The sequence below is a fragment of the Miniopterus schreibersii genome (genome assembly GCF_964146895.1).
Source record: "Miniopterus schreibersii genome assembly, chromosome: 11".
NCBI lineage: Eukaryota > Metazoa > Chordata > Mammalia > Chiroptera > Miniopteridae > Miniopterus > Miniopterus schreibersii.
The window spans coordinates 35,124,634-35,141,819 of record NC_138111.1 but is presented as its reverse complement, the minus strand read 5'-3'; the positions used below and the strand labels follow the sequence as shown (position 1 = coordinate 35,141,819).

The following is a 17,186-nucleotide window of genomic DNA, read 5'->3' as shown; positions in this document are numbered from 1 at the left end:
ATAAGTGCTATGACCAGGTGATACACAACACTCTCCATGTGGAGGCATGTCTGCTGAGTAACGCTCCTGACCACTGCCCCTGTGGGTGAGGCCTGGGGTCTTCCAGACCCGAGGAGGACCTTATGGGTAAGTCAGTCCCATCCTGAGTAAGTATTCATTAGAAAGGTCGCATGACTTAGTTATAAAGCACATTCTCTGCCCGTAGCTTTAGACAAACAAATGCTATTTAGGTCACCATGTGCCTTATTTCTTTGTCTTATTTCTCCATTACTTTACAGCTGGGTTGCTGAGTTGTAAAGTAATTCACTGACTCTCTCTTCTAACTAATAAGCCAGCCATGCTTCCCTATGGCACCGTATTTTGTTTGTGTTGTGTTTTTTTTGCCCCATGGGATTCCAAAGCAGCTGCCTGGTGACTCAGCTTAAGAAGAGTCATCACCGCTGACTTAACTTGCACAGGACATTTATTGCTCACCAAACACATCCCAAGAACTGATGAGGCCAACCCCAAGCTTCCTCCACTGGCTTTTGAACCTCATGACTATGCAAGGCTTCCTGGTTATCCTGCAGCCCAAAAGCAGTACTTCAAATTGCCAAATATTTCTTTGGAAAAAACACACACATGGGCATGTAAACTCTCTGTTCCTTTTTGCCTGATGTCACAATCCCAAAGGTAAGGGAACAAAAACATATCATGTGAAAGAACAGCTCCGTCATCCTCCAAGATTGTGGATCTCACCCCAGGACAAAGCCCTCAGACAGCTTTGAATTAAGGACGTTATGTTCACACAAGGTATTAATGTTACGTCACTAACCATTATTGAGTCCAAAGGAATACAGAGATGAACAGGACATGACTTCCAATCGCAAAGAACTCCGAGTCTGAAGTGGGGGTGACGCATAGAGAACTATAGTGTAATATGCTCAATGCAAGGTATTACAGGTACACTGGAAAGAGCACCTAACCCCACAAAGCATGGAAGAGGGAGGTTGTCAAAGGAGCCTGCTATAGTATTGGATGCCTTATTCAAGATAAATAAATGAAGTTACTATTTATGAGTGCAGAGGGAAAAGGCGTCAGGATATTCTAACAGATGAAAAACATGAGCAAACAGAGCGGCATGGGATGTGCCAGAGCCACATCCAATAGGGAGAGCAGATGAGACTGGATAGCTTGTGAGAGACAAGTTCAGGAAAGGCCACATGTGACCCAAAGCTCACCTATTTGGGTTCACTGAAAAAAATCAAAATTCTTTTGTCCCAGAAATTGGTTCTTCAGTGGTTAGGCTTTTGGCAAAATAGCCTGCATCCATGTCAGGCCCTGGAGTTACAAAAGTGGGTAAAAGCAGAGATGTCCTTGGCCTTCATGGATCTTTCATTCTAGTCGAGGCCAAGAAAGACTTGGCTAGGCAAAGAGGGAAGGGGAGAGCAGAGAGAAGAGCGCGTGCAGAGTCCTGGGCATGAAGGAGCGTCAGGAACACTCAGGGCGAAAGAGAGGAGGTCACCACGGCTGGAGGTGCATGAGCCAGCAGTAGAGCGGTGGACACAAAACCAAACAATTTCCTAACCAGATCTTGTAAATGGTCAACTTAAACAAATCTTTACTTCAGTTACAGATAGAAAGTGCCAAAATATTTTTAAATTTAATTTAGGGAAAATACAAAGCAATAGTACCAACGTGAAAGCTATTTCAATTAATTTAGATCATTCTTATTTAAACCTGACAGAGTTTTAAGTGTCAGAAATCGAGATGAAGTACATGAGACACAATGTCTCAACGCCCCCTGAAAACATTTGCGCTTCGGAAAAGAAGTGTCAATGGAAAAAAAAAAAAAAGCAAAAGCTTACTGTTCTGGTTACTAATGAATATGGTTTTTACTCTAAAGGTAGATCTGCTGATAAACACACCCACAGTGTGTGCAGAGGCAGGTGTGTACACACACACACTTTTGACAATTTGTTTCTGTTGGATTAGTATGTTATCCCATTTGAGCCCCCACCTTAAAAAAAAATCTTCTGATACAGAGAGGATGTTTTGCCTAGGATAATATTGCAGAGCTAACCAATTAATAAGAAAATCTACCTCTAAATTCAATAATACTAGATGAATACATGATTCCCTTGGCAGGGCTCCAAAACAAATCCAGAGGGTAATTTACCTCTTGGCACAGTTTACGGCATTCATTCATCAGGGAGGTAACGAGGTATTCGGGGAAGGTGGGGCTGGGGGCGGGGCTAGGAAATGACACACCTGTTACCTCTCTACCAGCAGAGAGTGAGTCCAGCCTTGCCAGGAGACAGCAAATTGTGAAGGGCTTAGATCTCAGAATAACTTTCGTAGCATCACTAATTATGATTCTAGCTTTTACTGAAGAGTTTGAATCATGAGGGTGTTTCCCATTATATTTTAAGATAGCAGCAAAATAGAGTGTAATTTTAAAATTTATCTTTATTGTTGAAAGTATTAAGACTCGAGGCAAACATTTCACATATGTTGGACAGATGGACGGATGTTCAAATAGACTGATGGTCACGCTGGTTTCTGGATTGTTTGTAACTGAAATTTCCCCCTTTCACCAGATTTTTAAAAGCATCTCTTTGGATGTGTTAGGATGTGCTAACCTTGAGGTAGGGGAAGAAATTAATATTTCAATGGTCAAATAACTTCCTCTCCTCTCATCAGGCTCAGTGGGAATGGGTGGTCAGATTTACTTCTGAGCGTGATTAAGGAAAAAAACAGTTCTTTCTCCAGTACATTCTTTGCCCTTTTCCAAAAATCTTACATTTCAAGCTCTGATTATAGCAACTTTTACATGACAGTGAAGGCTGATTAATCAGAGAACTATTGGCATAAATAGAAAAGCTCCCGCCTAGGATTTTGGTGGAGAATTTGTTGTTGTGACTCTAGCTAGAACTCTAAGTTCTTAGTAAGAAGAAAAATGTGCCACACGACTTCACTATCCAAAAGGACCCGGGAAGAAAGAGCCTGAGCTGAACATCTGCCAGAGAGCCAGCGACCCTGGGCTCCAGCCAGCGTCTGAACAGGGGCCTCCCCATTCCCAGGGGCTCACACAGAACCGGACTCTTCAAATTGGAAGAGGAAGGAGGACTGAAAAACATATTTAAACAGATGTTTAAAAAATTAGACAATAAGAGTGTCTTAAAATACTTCCAGCCCTGAGAAACTCTTCTACAGAAAGTGACACCCATTGACTCTTTTCACTTAACTGGGCCTGATTTCCTCACATGAGTCTTTACAGACCCTTCTGGAACTCCAGCCTCTTGCTTCCTGAGAATGAAAGGCAAGCTGGAAAAGTTATATATACACAGATGGGACATTATCAAAGCTCATTTTGGCGTTAAAAAAAAAAAGTCATCTTCTGTGATCCTGCTCCATGAATATTACACTTTATTGCTTAAATGTAAAGTTGTATATTTGATGTGTAAGTTTTATACTCAGTAAGCTATCATCTCAAGAGATTAAAATACCTTTTAAAGATGTGTGAAAATATATAATTACTTACTTTCCTGACTGGCCATGTCTCTACTCACACTGTAAGCTACTTTTAGGATAAACAGAATCTACATCTTGGACATATTATCAACATAAACTGTATCCTTGCTTTTTTACTGATCAAAAAGAAATTGTAATTTCCACAGAGCAACAGTAGGAAAGGGAGAGCGAGAAGGTGCCACGGACCGGCCTCTGGAATGAGACGGGGCCTGTCCTCGCCCTGCCCCGCCCATCCCTAGAGCTCTGGGCTTCACACCGCTGGGCCCCTGAGAGACTCAAAGGAAACAAACACAGAACCTGACCCGAATCAAGCATGTCCCCTGGAGAGGCTGTCGAGACTACCGGCACCTAACCTAACCAAGGCAGCCAGCGCAGCCGAACAGAACAAGCATCCTCCCTGCAGTCACTCAGTTACTGGGGGGGGGGGGAGGGGGGGGAGCCTAGCTGGGCCACTCCAGGGGACAGGTTCCCAGAAGTCTCCCTCCCACTGTGGGAAGACTGAGAGGAAAGTCGGATACAAACTGCACACCTCCAAAGAAGACCGAGAAGCTGCACCAGTGGTCTCAACCTTTGCCTCCTAATCAGAATCACCCGGGAGGCCTCTCAAAGTCAAGGCGAGAGCTCAGGCTGCTTTCCAAGAATATTTAGTCTGACTCTTGGGGGTGGTACCCTGGGCAGCAGCAGCAAAGGCCCCTGGTGATTCCAACTCACAGCCAAGACTGCAAACCAACCACTTTCCGATGTCCTATTGCCTGACTGACTCAGGAGTTGGGAAGGGGCACTCCAAGGGGCTGACACTCAGGACACTACAGGGACCTGATGACAAAGGCATCTGTTTACCCAAATGCAGAACCTGCCAAACTGCAAACCCACCTAGCAGAGGCCCTGTGAGTCCATGCAACCCCCAACATTCAGCCTGAGCTGTGTGGTCAGCTAGATGCCCCCCCCCATCTCAGCTGTGACTGGGAATCAGCAAAAGCTTCCAATGGAGTAAGATGCTCTTTGGGGGAATTTCAGACCTCATTTCTAGAAACACTGAATTCTAAATTAGCTACTTGAAGTGGAATGGCAGACAAATAATTTTTTAATTATTAACTTTCCTTTTAAAAATGTTGTTTTTGTAATGAGTCCTTGCAATTAAATCTGTGTAACTTATGCAAATATGATGTCTCTAGTGTCCTCAAGGGCTCCTAAAAGCAAGGGGTCAGGGAAGAAGCTGGGGCTGCTGCCCAGAGAACCTATAGACCTAATTCTTTTTTCCAGGGACCACTGAACATGGAACTGGAAGGCTTTTGAGAAGTCAGGCAGGCTGACCTGTGCCTTTGGGAAATTCTGTACCTAAATCATCCAAGCAGATTCGCAGAACCTTTAAGGGGATCAGAAAGATTTCCTTCTAGAATGAGATTTTTCCAAGTTGGGAGATACTACAAACAGCAAAAAATATGAAGCTCTCCAGGCTGCAATGAAATCATCACTAGTAAGCATGAGTTATAAGCTAACTCAAATTTAGGAGGCCTGCCACTGAGCATGCCTCTGTAAAATTTATTCAAGAAGTTATAAATTCTCACACAGGACTCCTGAGACACATTCATAAATAGTGAGGCTTAACAGAGTGAGCAAATGCATAGGAATCATTTCTTTACAAATAAAAGCAGGCAAGGTAGGAGAAACTATTCTTCAAGGCTGTATCTTAATTGAAAAAAAACACACACACATGTTGGTTAAAAACCAAATGCTGAACTAAACTTCTGATCCTTTTTCTTTGATAAGCAGCCTGTCTGTAAATAGGCAAAGGTTTTCAGCAACTTCCCTGAGCAATAATCTTGCTAACATTTAAAATTAAAAAACCTCTAAAGTCACTTTTCATTTTGTTACACATACTTTTAAGAAAGTGTCCGGGCTCTGAAAAAAATCAGATAATCAAATCAAATCCTCAGCAAAGAAGAACTGAGGGAAGGAATGCACCTCCATGGAAATAAAAGCTAAGGAAGCTTTGTTCATTCTTATCTTACTAGTCAATTGTTTCAAGTGATGCCATACTTTGTAAAGAAGGTACTAGAGTATGTATCATGCTTCTTTAATTACTTAATACTATCGGAACATTAATCATCTTATCATTATATGACTTAAGTGAGTATGGTACTTTGTTACAGTTTCATGTTTAGAAATCAGTGTTAGCCCACAGAGAAAATTATTCAGAAAACAACAGAGAAGGAATGGATGACAATGACCTAAACAAGTAACAGAAGAAACAGTGAGTCCTTTTTTGGTTTTTGAACCTGCCCTAGTAATAACCTTGTATTTCTTGAGAGTCGTTTAATTTGTAAAGCACTTTCCTTTGCTCCTGTTGCCTCATAAAGTAGACAAGGCATGTGTGGGCTACATGGAGAAATGCAAGACCAGAGAGGTTATATGGCTTCCCCTAGAACCAGGGGGGCAACTACAGCCCGTGGGCTGAATCCACTTGTGGTCTGTCTTTGTGTGGGCCATGGGTTAAAGAGTAGCTCCTACATTCTGCCAATGGAGTTTACAAGTGAGTCCCACTCACGTGCCTATGCAGGGCCTATGGCTGCTTTTGCACTACAATGGCAGAGCTGAACACTCGCCACAGAGACTGTACAGCCCTCAATGCCAAAAATATTTCCTCTCTGGCCCTTCACAGAAAAAGTTTGCTGACTCCTGCCCAAGACCCACAGGGGAGACATGAGCAGAATCCAGGTTTTTAAGGACCAATCCAGTGTTCTTTCCACTCCACGTTGTGCCTTTCCTTACGCCATTTCAGCATGTGGTCCATCCTAGGCATATATGAGGGTAAGAGGAAGCATGATTAGGTATTTAAAGTAGAAAGAAAGACGGCATTGAGAATGGAGCCAGATATATCAAGTGAGGAGGAGACAGGAGGTACAACTGACTTGGTCCTAGTTTCACAGGTCTGCAGGAGGAGAGAAATCCTGCTCCAGGATGGACCAAATCCTGACTCTCACCCATGACAAATTTAGATTATTTAAATGCTGAGATTTAGTGCCTTTTGAGCTGATATTTAGATTAGATATGAGACAGAGTTGATGCTGGAATAGATTAAGACTTTGGGGAATATTGGGATGGGGTGAATGTATTTTGCAGGTGGGATGGACATGAAGTGGGGAGCCAACTCCACTGAGCTGAACAGCATTCCCTCTGAAATCCATGCAAATCCCAACCTCAGAAAGTAACTATATTTGGAAATGGGGTCTTTGTAGATGTAATCAAGTTATATCCAATGACTGGCATTTTTATAAGATGAAGAAAATTTGGCACAGAGAGGAGAATGCCATGTGAGCACAGAGACACGGGGGGGGGGGGGACTTGATGTGAAGACAGAGGCAGAGTCTGGAAAGGACATCAAAGGTTGCCAGCAACAGCCAGAAGCGAGGAGAGAAGCACGCAACAGTTTCCCTCAGAGCCTCCCGTTGGAACTAATCAACCTTAATTCTGGACTTCTAGCCACACAAATTTATCTTCTAAGCCATCCAGTGTGAGGTTCTTTGTCACAGCAGCTGTAGGAAACTAACATGGACTGGTGGGCAAGTGGACATGGCCTGATGAAAAGGAATGAAGATAGAGGGAAAAGAAGGAAGTGGTAGGTGTCAAGCCCCACAAAACCTTTCTGTTCCAAATACAAACTCAGAGCAGCCCTAGAAGACCTTGAGGGAAAACAAAACAAAACAAAACAAAAACCCAGAGGCCTTGATTACTAAACCTGATTGGGTTTTACGGACACGTCTCCAAGGTAAGCAGGACGGACTTACACTTAAGCATTTTCTTCCCAATAGGTCTGTTCACAAATCCATCCCTAAATTCCAAGCTTTCCCTGGTCTCCTTGCTGTGAGAAACCGAATGCATTTTAGAATAGAAAAAAATAGATTAAACCACAAGGTTCCTGACATACCTCTTCTAATCCTAAAATTTCACAGATGGCCTATTTTTAAAAATACCTTATACAGGGTGATTAAAGACTGGCACACACAAACACACACACAAAGAATGGCACAGGTTCAAAAGATGCAAAGCGTGTACTCAAAACCCATGTGCAAAAGAATCAACAGAGTCACTTCTAGAATCTCCCAATGGCTCCCTATGAACCTCTCACATTACTTGGCACCAGATATATTGAAGGGCAATCCTGCCTCAACACACACACTTTTCAGTATAACACTGTTAACAGTTGAAGCTAAAGGCAAAATACATTCCTTTATTTCTTCAAGATGGTAAGGAAATGGTGGTAGACACGAATCTGCAGACACGATGTAAAAGTAAGCCTAAGATTTGGTATGTGCTGTGTTTTTCTGGGCAATCCAATCACTGAGAAATAAAAAGTTTAGGTTGATTGCTTTGAAAGTCTTTGTATATTATACACACACACACACACATACATATGTGTATATATATGTGTGCATATATACATACATATACATGTATGTATATAATTACATGAATACAGGTGCCACCAGTTCATGATAGAGTTGTCCTTGGGGTCTGCAGTAAAGCCCATGCAATTCTGGCTTTTTAGCAGCTATATTCCTTTTTAATAGATCCACAGAAGACTCACCTTAGACGGAATATTTCTCTTTATCATCATGTCACGTTGTATTGCTTTAAATAAACTCTATTTCTAATCCAGATTCCTAATGAACTCAGACATAGTCTTTCCAATGGCTTTGCATTCCGATATCCCCTATAACATTTATTTGCCTCGTCCTCCCACCATCCTGCCTCATTATTCCCGGTCTTACCCGGATTTGTGTTTTAAATAACCCATGGTGATAGGAAAGCCAATGCCAGCTCACTACCGTTACTTTATCAGAGTGCACTGCTAGCTGGGATATAAGCATCACTCTCATAAGCTCTCACTTAACTCCCCAGAAGGGCTAGCTCCCAAAATAAACAAACAAAACCCACTGCTTTCTCCAAGTAGTCTACAGGGCATTTGTAAAAATACCTCCTATGACTGGGAATTCTTAACAGTTGGCCATTATAAACCCAAGGTCTCCGTTGCTCCACTGAAAAACTAACTGGGTATCTCAGCAGAAAGAGAAATGTATACGCCTCCCTTTCCTCAGTGCCTGAAATAAGCAGACTCCACAGCGCCCGCGTTTCTGGGTCCTGCATGGGGGAGCCCCGCCACAGCGTGCCAGAGCTCGGGCATAAACAGGAGCGCACGGCTGACTCCGCGCATCACACTTCTCTGAGCTGGAGCTCAAGCGCGTCTTCTGGTCTCTGACCAAAGCACTCGGTAAATCTTCTGTTCAGGAGCATCTGCCAGCCAGAGCAGGGAAGCATGCGATCACCAACAGGGCCCCGGCCCGCGAGCACTTACCTTATTCTGCTCACACACGTACTGTATCCGCAGCGTGTCCATGGCTCTGATCATGGCTTGCACGGCCGTGAGTATGTTTTGGTAAACCAGCTTCGTGAACCCCTTTCTGTCTTCGTCGCTGTAACCAGACCCATGGATGATTCTCATTTGCTTGATAAAGGTGCTTTTGCCACTTTCACCAGTTCCTAACGAGACAAAACAAGTGAGAAATGCAGTCAGCAGTCTTCAAAGGGAACACACTGAGAAAGACAGGACCTCCTGGCAGCATCGTCCGTATCACGATTAACAGGTCAATGTGGTGAACTCGGAAAAGGCCTGTCGAGTGTTGGTGCAGAGTAGTTTCATCCTAAATCCTGGGCAGAGCGGTCTTTACCCTGGACACCGCTTTTGAAGGCCTCATATCAATCAATCAATCAATCAATCAATCAGCCTCTCTCACTCTTACACACACACACACACACACACGCACACACACACACACAAATTCATTAAGGACACCTGAGTGTCTGTGTCACTTGGAGCAATCCTAAACGTCAGTTCTTATGACTAACACGGTTTAGGCCCCAGGGAACTGCTCCCCTGCATCCCTTAACCGAAGTCCTCAAGGAAACTGGCAACTGCATGAGAAAGCCCGACGCCTGAGGGCTCCCCACGGCCTGTACGGGGCAGGGGCAGTGACCGAGGCTGCTTCTCTGCGGGTGCCGGGCATGCACCTTTGACCTGGCAGGACTCGGGGCTTCCTTACAAGACGCTTGCTCCTGGCTTCAGTGTCTCCCCAGACTGCGCCATTTGTGTACCTACCTTGTGGTTTTTATCATATTCATGTACCACCTGGATAGTTATTTAATATTTTTGCATTCTTTTATGTAGATAAGCTTGTTATGAAAGGAAACATGAATGTCATAAATGAAAAACTGATATCATTGGCCATGATTAATCAAATTAAATTATAAGAAACTAAATAAGGGGGTGGAAGCCAGGTGGAGGGGATCAATGAGGGGGAAGGGGACATCTGAAATACTTTTAACAATAAAAAAGAAACTAAGATTTCAGTGACATTCCAACTAATAACATCTTGTCTAGCACCAGTGATCTGGGCATCATATTTTGAAAAACAATGCACACAAATTATTGTCCTCTTTACATGGAATTTACCCTTCTACGTCCCATCCTTGAAGGAACTTTCCCCCTTTCTGTCTAGAGGTATCTCGAACCCACCCATGAACTGCACCCAGATACAGAAAAGCTGAGGGTTGAAACTCATGTATAATTGAAAAAGCGCCAACAAAATGTTTTTGCACAAAAATTCTAAACTCTTTTTGAGATTTGAGAAAGCAATACGAGGTTCAAGTTTCAGATGGATTTTAAATACACAGAAAGCTCATGAAGCGAAAAAATGGTTGCTTTTGCGGAACCACAAGGTTACAGGCCAAAGCAAAATACTTACTTTCCGAGTGACAGACCAAGGACATCCAAACAGAAAGCCAATTGTTCTAAAGTTGACCTGCTGTCTTTAGTAAAGACGGCCTCCCTGAGAGCCAAGGCCAGGAGCCGATAAAGCTTCTGCAATGGGCAGAGCCATCTTCAGCAGTAGGGATGTTTTCTAAAACCCTCTGTGAGAAGTCATTGTTTCTTAGCTCAGTGTTACAGAATAAAAATCACAATAAAAATGAGAACACAACAGGACATTGGTCGCATGGTCTAAATGATCTGTGAGACCAGTGGGCTTAGAAGAGGGTCTAGACACACTGATATGACCCACAAGTTTGCTCTATAAGCACAGGGCCTATTTCTCTTGTTCCCTGGAATCTTTGGAGCCTAAAACAGAGCACACAGTAGGAGCCTAATACATATTCATGAATAAGTATTTGTTGACGAAGACCAGGATGGTCACTGTTTTGGAAAGCAATAGGAAGTGGGCCTTCCTAGCTAAGGGAAGGCTCTGCATGGATTGGATAAACCTGAGTATACAGAGCTATCTCATCCAGAAGCAGGCACCCTGCCACTTGCCCTTTCTCATGAGGACACTTAAGACCCAGTGCCAGCCACCCAGGGAAGCAGGCTCAGGTTCTGGATCAGTGTTTCCTGGGAGTGGAGATAGAAGAGTTAAGAAAATTTCTTTTGGAATCTTTAAGCTGGAGCATTCTCAGCAGCATGGAGAGCAGAGAGTGATGAGATTTTGGGGCACTCTGCTCAGCTCCCTCTAACATCCAGCTGACTCTGGGCAGCAGCCACCCCACACAGTGGGAGTTTCTGCAACTGTGAGTGCTGCAATCCTGGAACTTGTTATCCTAAACATACTGATTTATGAGAAAATCTGGCTAACACTGGGGAAAATTCCAAGTGATTCTCTATAGCCATAGTCTGAAGTTTGTGTTCCCCACCCCCACCCCAATTCAACCTAATGAACTGAAAACCTAATCCTTAATGTGATGGTAGTAAGGGCCTTTGGGAGGGGATTAGGTCATAAGGGTGGAACCCTCACGAGTGGAATTAGTGCCCTTATAAAAGAGAACCTAGGGAGTTCCCTTGCACCTTCCACCATGTGACGATAAAAGAAGAAGTCTGCAATCTAGAAGAGAGCACTCATCAGAACCCAGCCTCGATGGCATCTAAACCTCCAACTTGCAGCCTCCAGAATGTGAGCAATTTCTGCAGTTCATTTTATTTCCCACATTCTGTAGGCTGGAAGTGGAGGTCAGGTGCCATCAAGGTTGGGTTCTGATGAATACCAGTCTGTGGTATTTTGTTATAGCAGCCGGATCAACTAAGATGGACTAAGGCACCTACACAAGCGCAATCCAGTGGAGGGAGGGATGCTCAGTAGAAATGCAGACTCTGGGATCCTCCTCAGTTAAAGCCTGACTGGCCCTTGCAGGAGCCTGGGAATATGCAATTTTAACCAGCGCTCTAGGGACTTTGCTGTAACCAGAGCACTGGTCAGGAGCACTTCTCCAGGGCTCTTTCTAAGGGAACTTCTGCTAATGTAATCTACGAGGGACCGGAATGCTCAAGTTTTTACATCACATTCAGTTTAGAAGACGGGTTTTTATACCAAGTTCCAATTTCATTTCTGCATGAAATAAAATATCCCTGTATGAGCTCTGTTTTTCAATTTCCAGAGGAAAAACATTTCTAAAGTGCCATAAAGATTTATTTATTCAAGTCATCCCTGCTTCTCTGAGCCCCCATGTCACATCACAACCATGTCACCTTCCCCAGATTCTGTGCTTGCAAAGAGAGGAGGTGCTATGTTTTTCACCGCAAAAGGAGAAGAGGCACCGTCCCAGGCAGCACAGGACTGTAAACAACTGAAGACAGGGTGAAGACAGGGCTCTCAAACTTTGAAAGAATCTGAGTAATATAATCCTAGAATAGTTAACACGAGAATGAGTGTAAAATCAGAACTTGTTCTTGCTCTAGCTACGAGTGTCCAACAGTTTGATGTTGCTCATGTTGAAAAAAAAACAGAAGAAAGACTAGTAAACAGATAAAAATTCCTCAAAGGAAAAGAAAGCAGCTCTAAAAGAGACAATGGACTTAAAATCCTTGAGTCTCAATAGGTGTAGGAGACCACTTGAAACAGTGAAGCGTTTTGCTCAAACACCAGCAACTACAGAGTATCTGACCCACTCTTCTATCTGTCCTCTCTCATCCCCAAAGATAAATTGAAATGAAAAGAAATGTTAAACAAAAGTAGCTACTAGTGCAATTAAATGTAGGATCGGCTTAAGAATGGAATTCCAAACTACGAGGTTTGAAAATACAAGGCACTGCCCTCCATCCCCCTCGGGTAGCTAAAAAATTGTTCTCCCAAGAAGTCCTTCGTATGATTCTGACAGAATATGAAATGAGCTTTATTCAGGTTTAAGTAGACCTACAAATAGGTATATGGTGTTTTTCAGCCCACCACTGTAATCAAAATATGTGACTTTACCCTTGAAAGGTCCAGTTTAAATAAAACAGGCTATTAGCAAGGTTACAACAACCACTTAAAATGCAGGCCACGTGATTTTTGCTTTCCTTTCTCTACCCAGTAGGCCTGCTGACTCCCAGGTCAACACATCACACAGCTCCAGTATCACTTTTTCCATGGATGCTCCTGAATTCCCAGGTAGAAGACTTTTTCTTTTCTTCCTGTCACTACTGTATCTTTACATATCGTTATTATTACATTTTGTCATGATGTCTTTATGTTTATATGTCTTCTCACCAGTCTGTGATTTCCCCTAGAACAGGAACCCTCTTCTCTACCTTGAACCTCAGCACCTTGGGCAACACCTGCCACAGAGCAGGTGCTCAATAAACGTCTGAATATTGGAAGAATCACCTGATACCACTCTTCTTGACACTCTCATCTAATCACCATGCAGCCTTGGAATCTTTCCTATTGTTTCATTCAGCGGGGAGGCTTTCCCAAAGTAAATGAAATATATTCTCCCCCCTTAATTCTCCTCTTAATCCAAATCAACGAACAAGTTTGTGCCTATGCAACTCTTGAGTTCTCATCAAATGGTCTTCATTAGGGCTACATCCACGGAAAGAGAGAAATTTCTTTTCTGTTGTACAACTATGAATCACTAAGTTCACAATCCAATGCAGGATGTGCTTAGTCATTCCAATCATTATTTATTGAGCATATACTGAGTGCCTCGGTTGGGCACTGATTCTAGGGCATGCATTTTCACCCAAGTGGGGAAACACAACTCCCTGGTTTCCTTTCCTCCAGGCCAAGATCCCTTTGAACCTCAGTCTCCCCAGAACCATGAGCTCCAGAGTGACTATGACCAAAAGCTTTGGATGAGAATTTTTCAACGTGCCTCTTACAGATATCCAAAAGAGTTCCTTAAATATATATTTAATTTTCAAGAAACAATCTAATGATTCATGACTAATAATAATGTCCAGCCCCACTCATAAAGCTCTCTCTCTCTTGTGGGAACGCCTCTCCACAGGGTGAATTAAAATGACAAGTCTGACCATATCTTCCAGTTGTCCAGGATCAGCCTTAGTTTATACCTGTTGTCTTCAGGTAATTATTAATAGTATCTTTTTTAATTCTCAAAAGTGTTCTGGTTTGGCCAATAAAGTATATGGGTCACCCTCGGTATAACTGCCTAATTGGGGTTGGGAGAGACTTTACAGCCTCCCCTGGCCTTACAATTCTAATTTACTGCTTAAATACACAGCCCAAGATAAGAAAATCCATAACCTTCGCCTTAAGAAGAAACCTAGCTTTTCAGTAATTGTCATTATGGGAGTTGCTAACATGTTTCTTATATTGGGAGGATGTCCTTTTGACCTTGCTATAAAACTGGCTGAACAACAGAAGCTAACTAGCTGCTTTGTTACTGGCAATGGGAAAATATATTCAAAAGAGGTCATTCAACTAAAAGAAATCTGTATATGAAATAGCTATTATCTCTATTAATTGTATCTCCTGTGACCTACTTCTGGGGAAGAAAACTTTCCACCAAAAGCCAATTCGATGTCTCTTCTAAGGCAGTAATTAAACATATAAAAGAAATTCTGTTGTTTTAAGGGGGAAAAGAAAGAGGCAAATAAGCTCTCTCTTTTGATGTAATAAGTTACATCAACTGTAACTGAAAATTAAAAGGTTTTGTAAAAAAAAATAAAGTTACCTTTTTAGGAGTGAATGTGGGTGAGCAATTAAGTTTCTGCATCATTGCGGCAATATCAGCTTAATTTCATCAGCAACGACCCCAGAAGTTCAGACTCAGGGATCCCATTCCCATTTTACTTGATTGATATCTTGTTCAACAGGTTTATTTTTAATTGGAGTCTGCTGATTCTCCAATTCCACACAAATCCTCCCAATTCTTTCCCTAGTCCCCACTGTCTCATACCAGGTCCAGTCACATACTTATGGTACCTGCTGAAGCCGTGGAAAGATGACTTTGCCAGCCCTGAACTCCATGACCTCTAGAACCCCATGGCCCTGAACCCAGCCCTCCCCTCCCAGCTAGGACCATTTCACCTCAAATCCCCTTACCCAACAATTCTGAGCCACCCATTTTCCCTTATTAATCAGTTCCTTTGTGATTATCCTCAGTTCAGTTTTTGTCTCCCCACGACTAGATTAAAAATAGCTTTGTGTTTTGTATACTCCCACAACACCTAGCCTGACAATCTGCACAGAACAGACATGCGAGTGTCTGCTGGCTAAAAACAAAAGGGCCAGTGAGACGCCATCCTGCAGTTATTCCCATTTTCCAGGGCAGGACACAGTGCCACCATCACAGTCGGACAAAGGAGCTTCAAACCCTCTCTGGCCTCATTCATCTTTCTCCACCCAGTGGGGCAGCGAGGCCACAAGGCCAAGGGGACATTCCTACTTGCAGTGCTTGTCCCCTCCCAGCTTCAAGACTATGCTCCAGGCACCTGAGAGCATGGAATTTCACTGCCCAGTGGCCCCACACCCACTCCCGGGGCTATGCGGGCCCTTCCCCAATCCATCCTCTTGAGGGTGAACATCCCATCGGTGTGCACGTCCCTGGGCCTACAGGGCAGCCAGGACACAGATGTTTGTGAGGGGTGTGGACAAAGCGTGGATGTGCTGGCCTGAGTGCATTGCGGGTGGGAGGTGGTGACGACAAGGGGACACCAGCCAGGAGCCTCCATTTGTATTCCTGCCTGTGCCCTTTCTTTAAGTGCCTCCCTGGCTCCATACGCACTCAGGGTTAAAGAGATCAACCTCAATAATAAAATTTTCTTATTTATCACTTTCACCCAGGACATGTCTTCCCAGCCTGGGTACATATCAGTGTAGATCTACCCAGGAGAGAAACATCTAACTTCTAGTTATTTGCTGAAAGGGTGACAGACGAAAACAGAAAGGACGTGTTTTCACCCAGGGTCTTTAAGAACTGAAGAAAACTTTGAAAGCTCATAAGAGCGGTACATATTATTGGCTAAATATGTCAAGATTCTTCTGAGTTAGCCAGTGTTTCTGGCCTGAGGACAATTGGGGGGCGATGTCACATCATCACATTAAATCAATACCCACCCTGAAATAACCATCATCACAGAGCACATGCAGGTTCCAAACACATGCATTATCATAAAATGAGTTTTAGTTAGGCACTACAGTGTGAAAGCAATTTGATAATACCACTTAAAGTGTATTTAAAATATCGTCAAAGTAGCCATTAAATCACACTTTATATATTCTCCCACATAATCCAACTATTATCTACACTTTGAAATCCAAACAGAATCTAATGGGAGATGGAAATGAGACGGCCTTGGCAGGATTTTGCCGAAGTCTGATTGTCCACAGGAGAAACAAGATTGCTTAAGTGTTTGGTCACTTCCATATTCATACACTGGAAATTTCGTTACATCAGGTCTCACGATCAGATCTGCGATTTTTCCTTACTGGTTATGATACTGTGGGTCTAATTCCTGCTTTAAGTTCTGCAGGGAAATGAAAATTCAGTTCTGATTTTCCTGATGAAGGCGATAAATCTTTCCATGCAGTCTGCTTAGTCTTCCCCTGCCCCTGCCCCACTCCAGCGTATGTGGATGATTTTTTTTCCATTATAGACTTAAGGGGGGAAAAAGTCAACCTCTTTGGCAGGTGAGCTAAGAAATTTCATTATACTCACGCAGAGCTCAATGTGCCTGCACGTCAACCAGAACCTGAATCCAGACTCCTTGGCTCATGTTCGTGGAGTCTGATGTACCTTCTCTAGCTGTTCTTTTCTTCTTCGTTCTATTTCAAATTCTGAATCTTCTCAGATTCCTGGAGGATTCCATTTGCATTCATCTGTTGATATATTTACATCCAAACTCTGTCCTGCAGATAAGCAGGGTCTTTAACTTTCTTCATCTGGACTGTGACATCCGGCAACCACCAACTGACACAAGCTCACCCTCTGTCCACCCCAGCCTGCCCGTTCCTCCATGCCATCCAAGATTGCTCAGGAGACTAGAACAACTGGGATCTCATCACAGACGTACACACACGCTCGCTCACCCACCCTTTCAGGTGACCCCAAATCGCTGGGCCAGCAGGAACTGAAGCCCCTTCCAGACTGGAGCCCTCTTTCTGGCCCCCCTGCTCCTAAAGCCTGGTCAACTCCAGCCCCACAGGAGAGAGCAGAGTGAAAAGGGAGGGGAGGGCTATTCTCCTCCTGGGTCTCAACAGCACCTCTGGGAAAACAAGAAACAGCAAGAAAAGGGGGTTGGTGGTCTGCTCTTTGTTTTTTCTTAAAAAACAATCATTTTCATTTTCTTGGCTTATCTGCTGGAAAACAGCTGCAGTATTTTAGAGTGGCAATGTTTGCAATAATGC

At 43.4% G+C, this 17,186-nt stretch overlaps 1 protein-coding gene across 1 annotated transcript in view; it reads right to left on the bottom strand.

Annotated features, from left to right (window-relative positions):
• GNA14 (G protein subunit alpha 14) overlaps positions 1-17,186 on the bottom strand; it is a 123,233-nt gene that overhangs the window by 40,439 nt on the left and 65,608 nt on the right. The window contains exon 2 of the mRNA XM_081152254.1: positions 8,870-9,054. Within this exon, the coding sequence (XP_081008380.1) occupies positions 8,870-9,054 (185 nt within the window). The remainder of the gene's footprint in view (positions 1-8,869; positions 9,055-17,186) is intronic.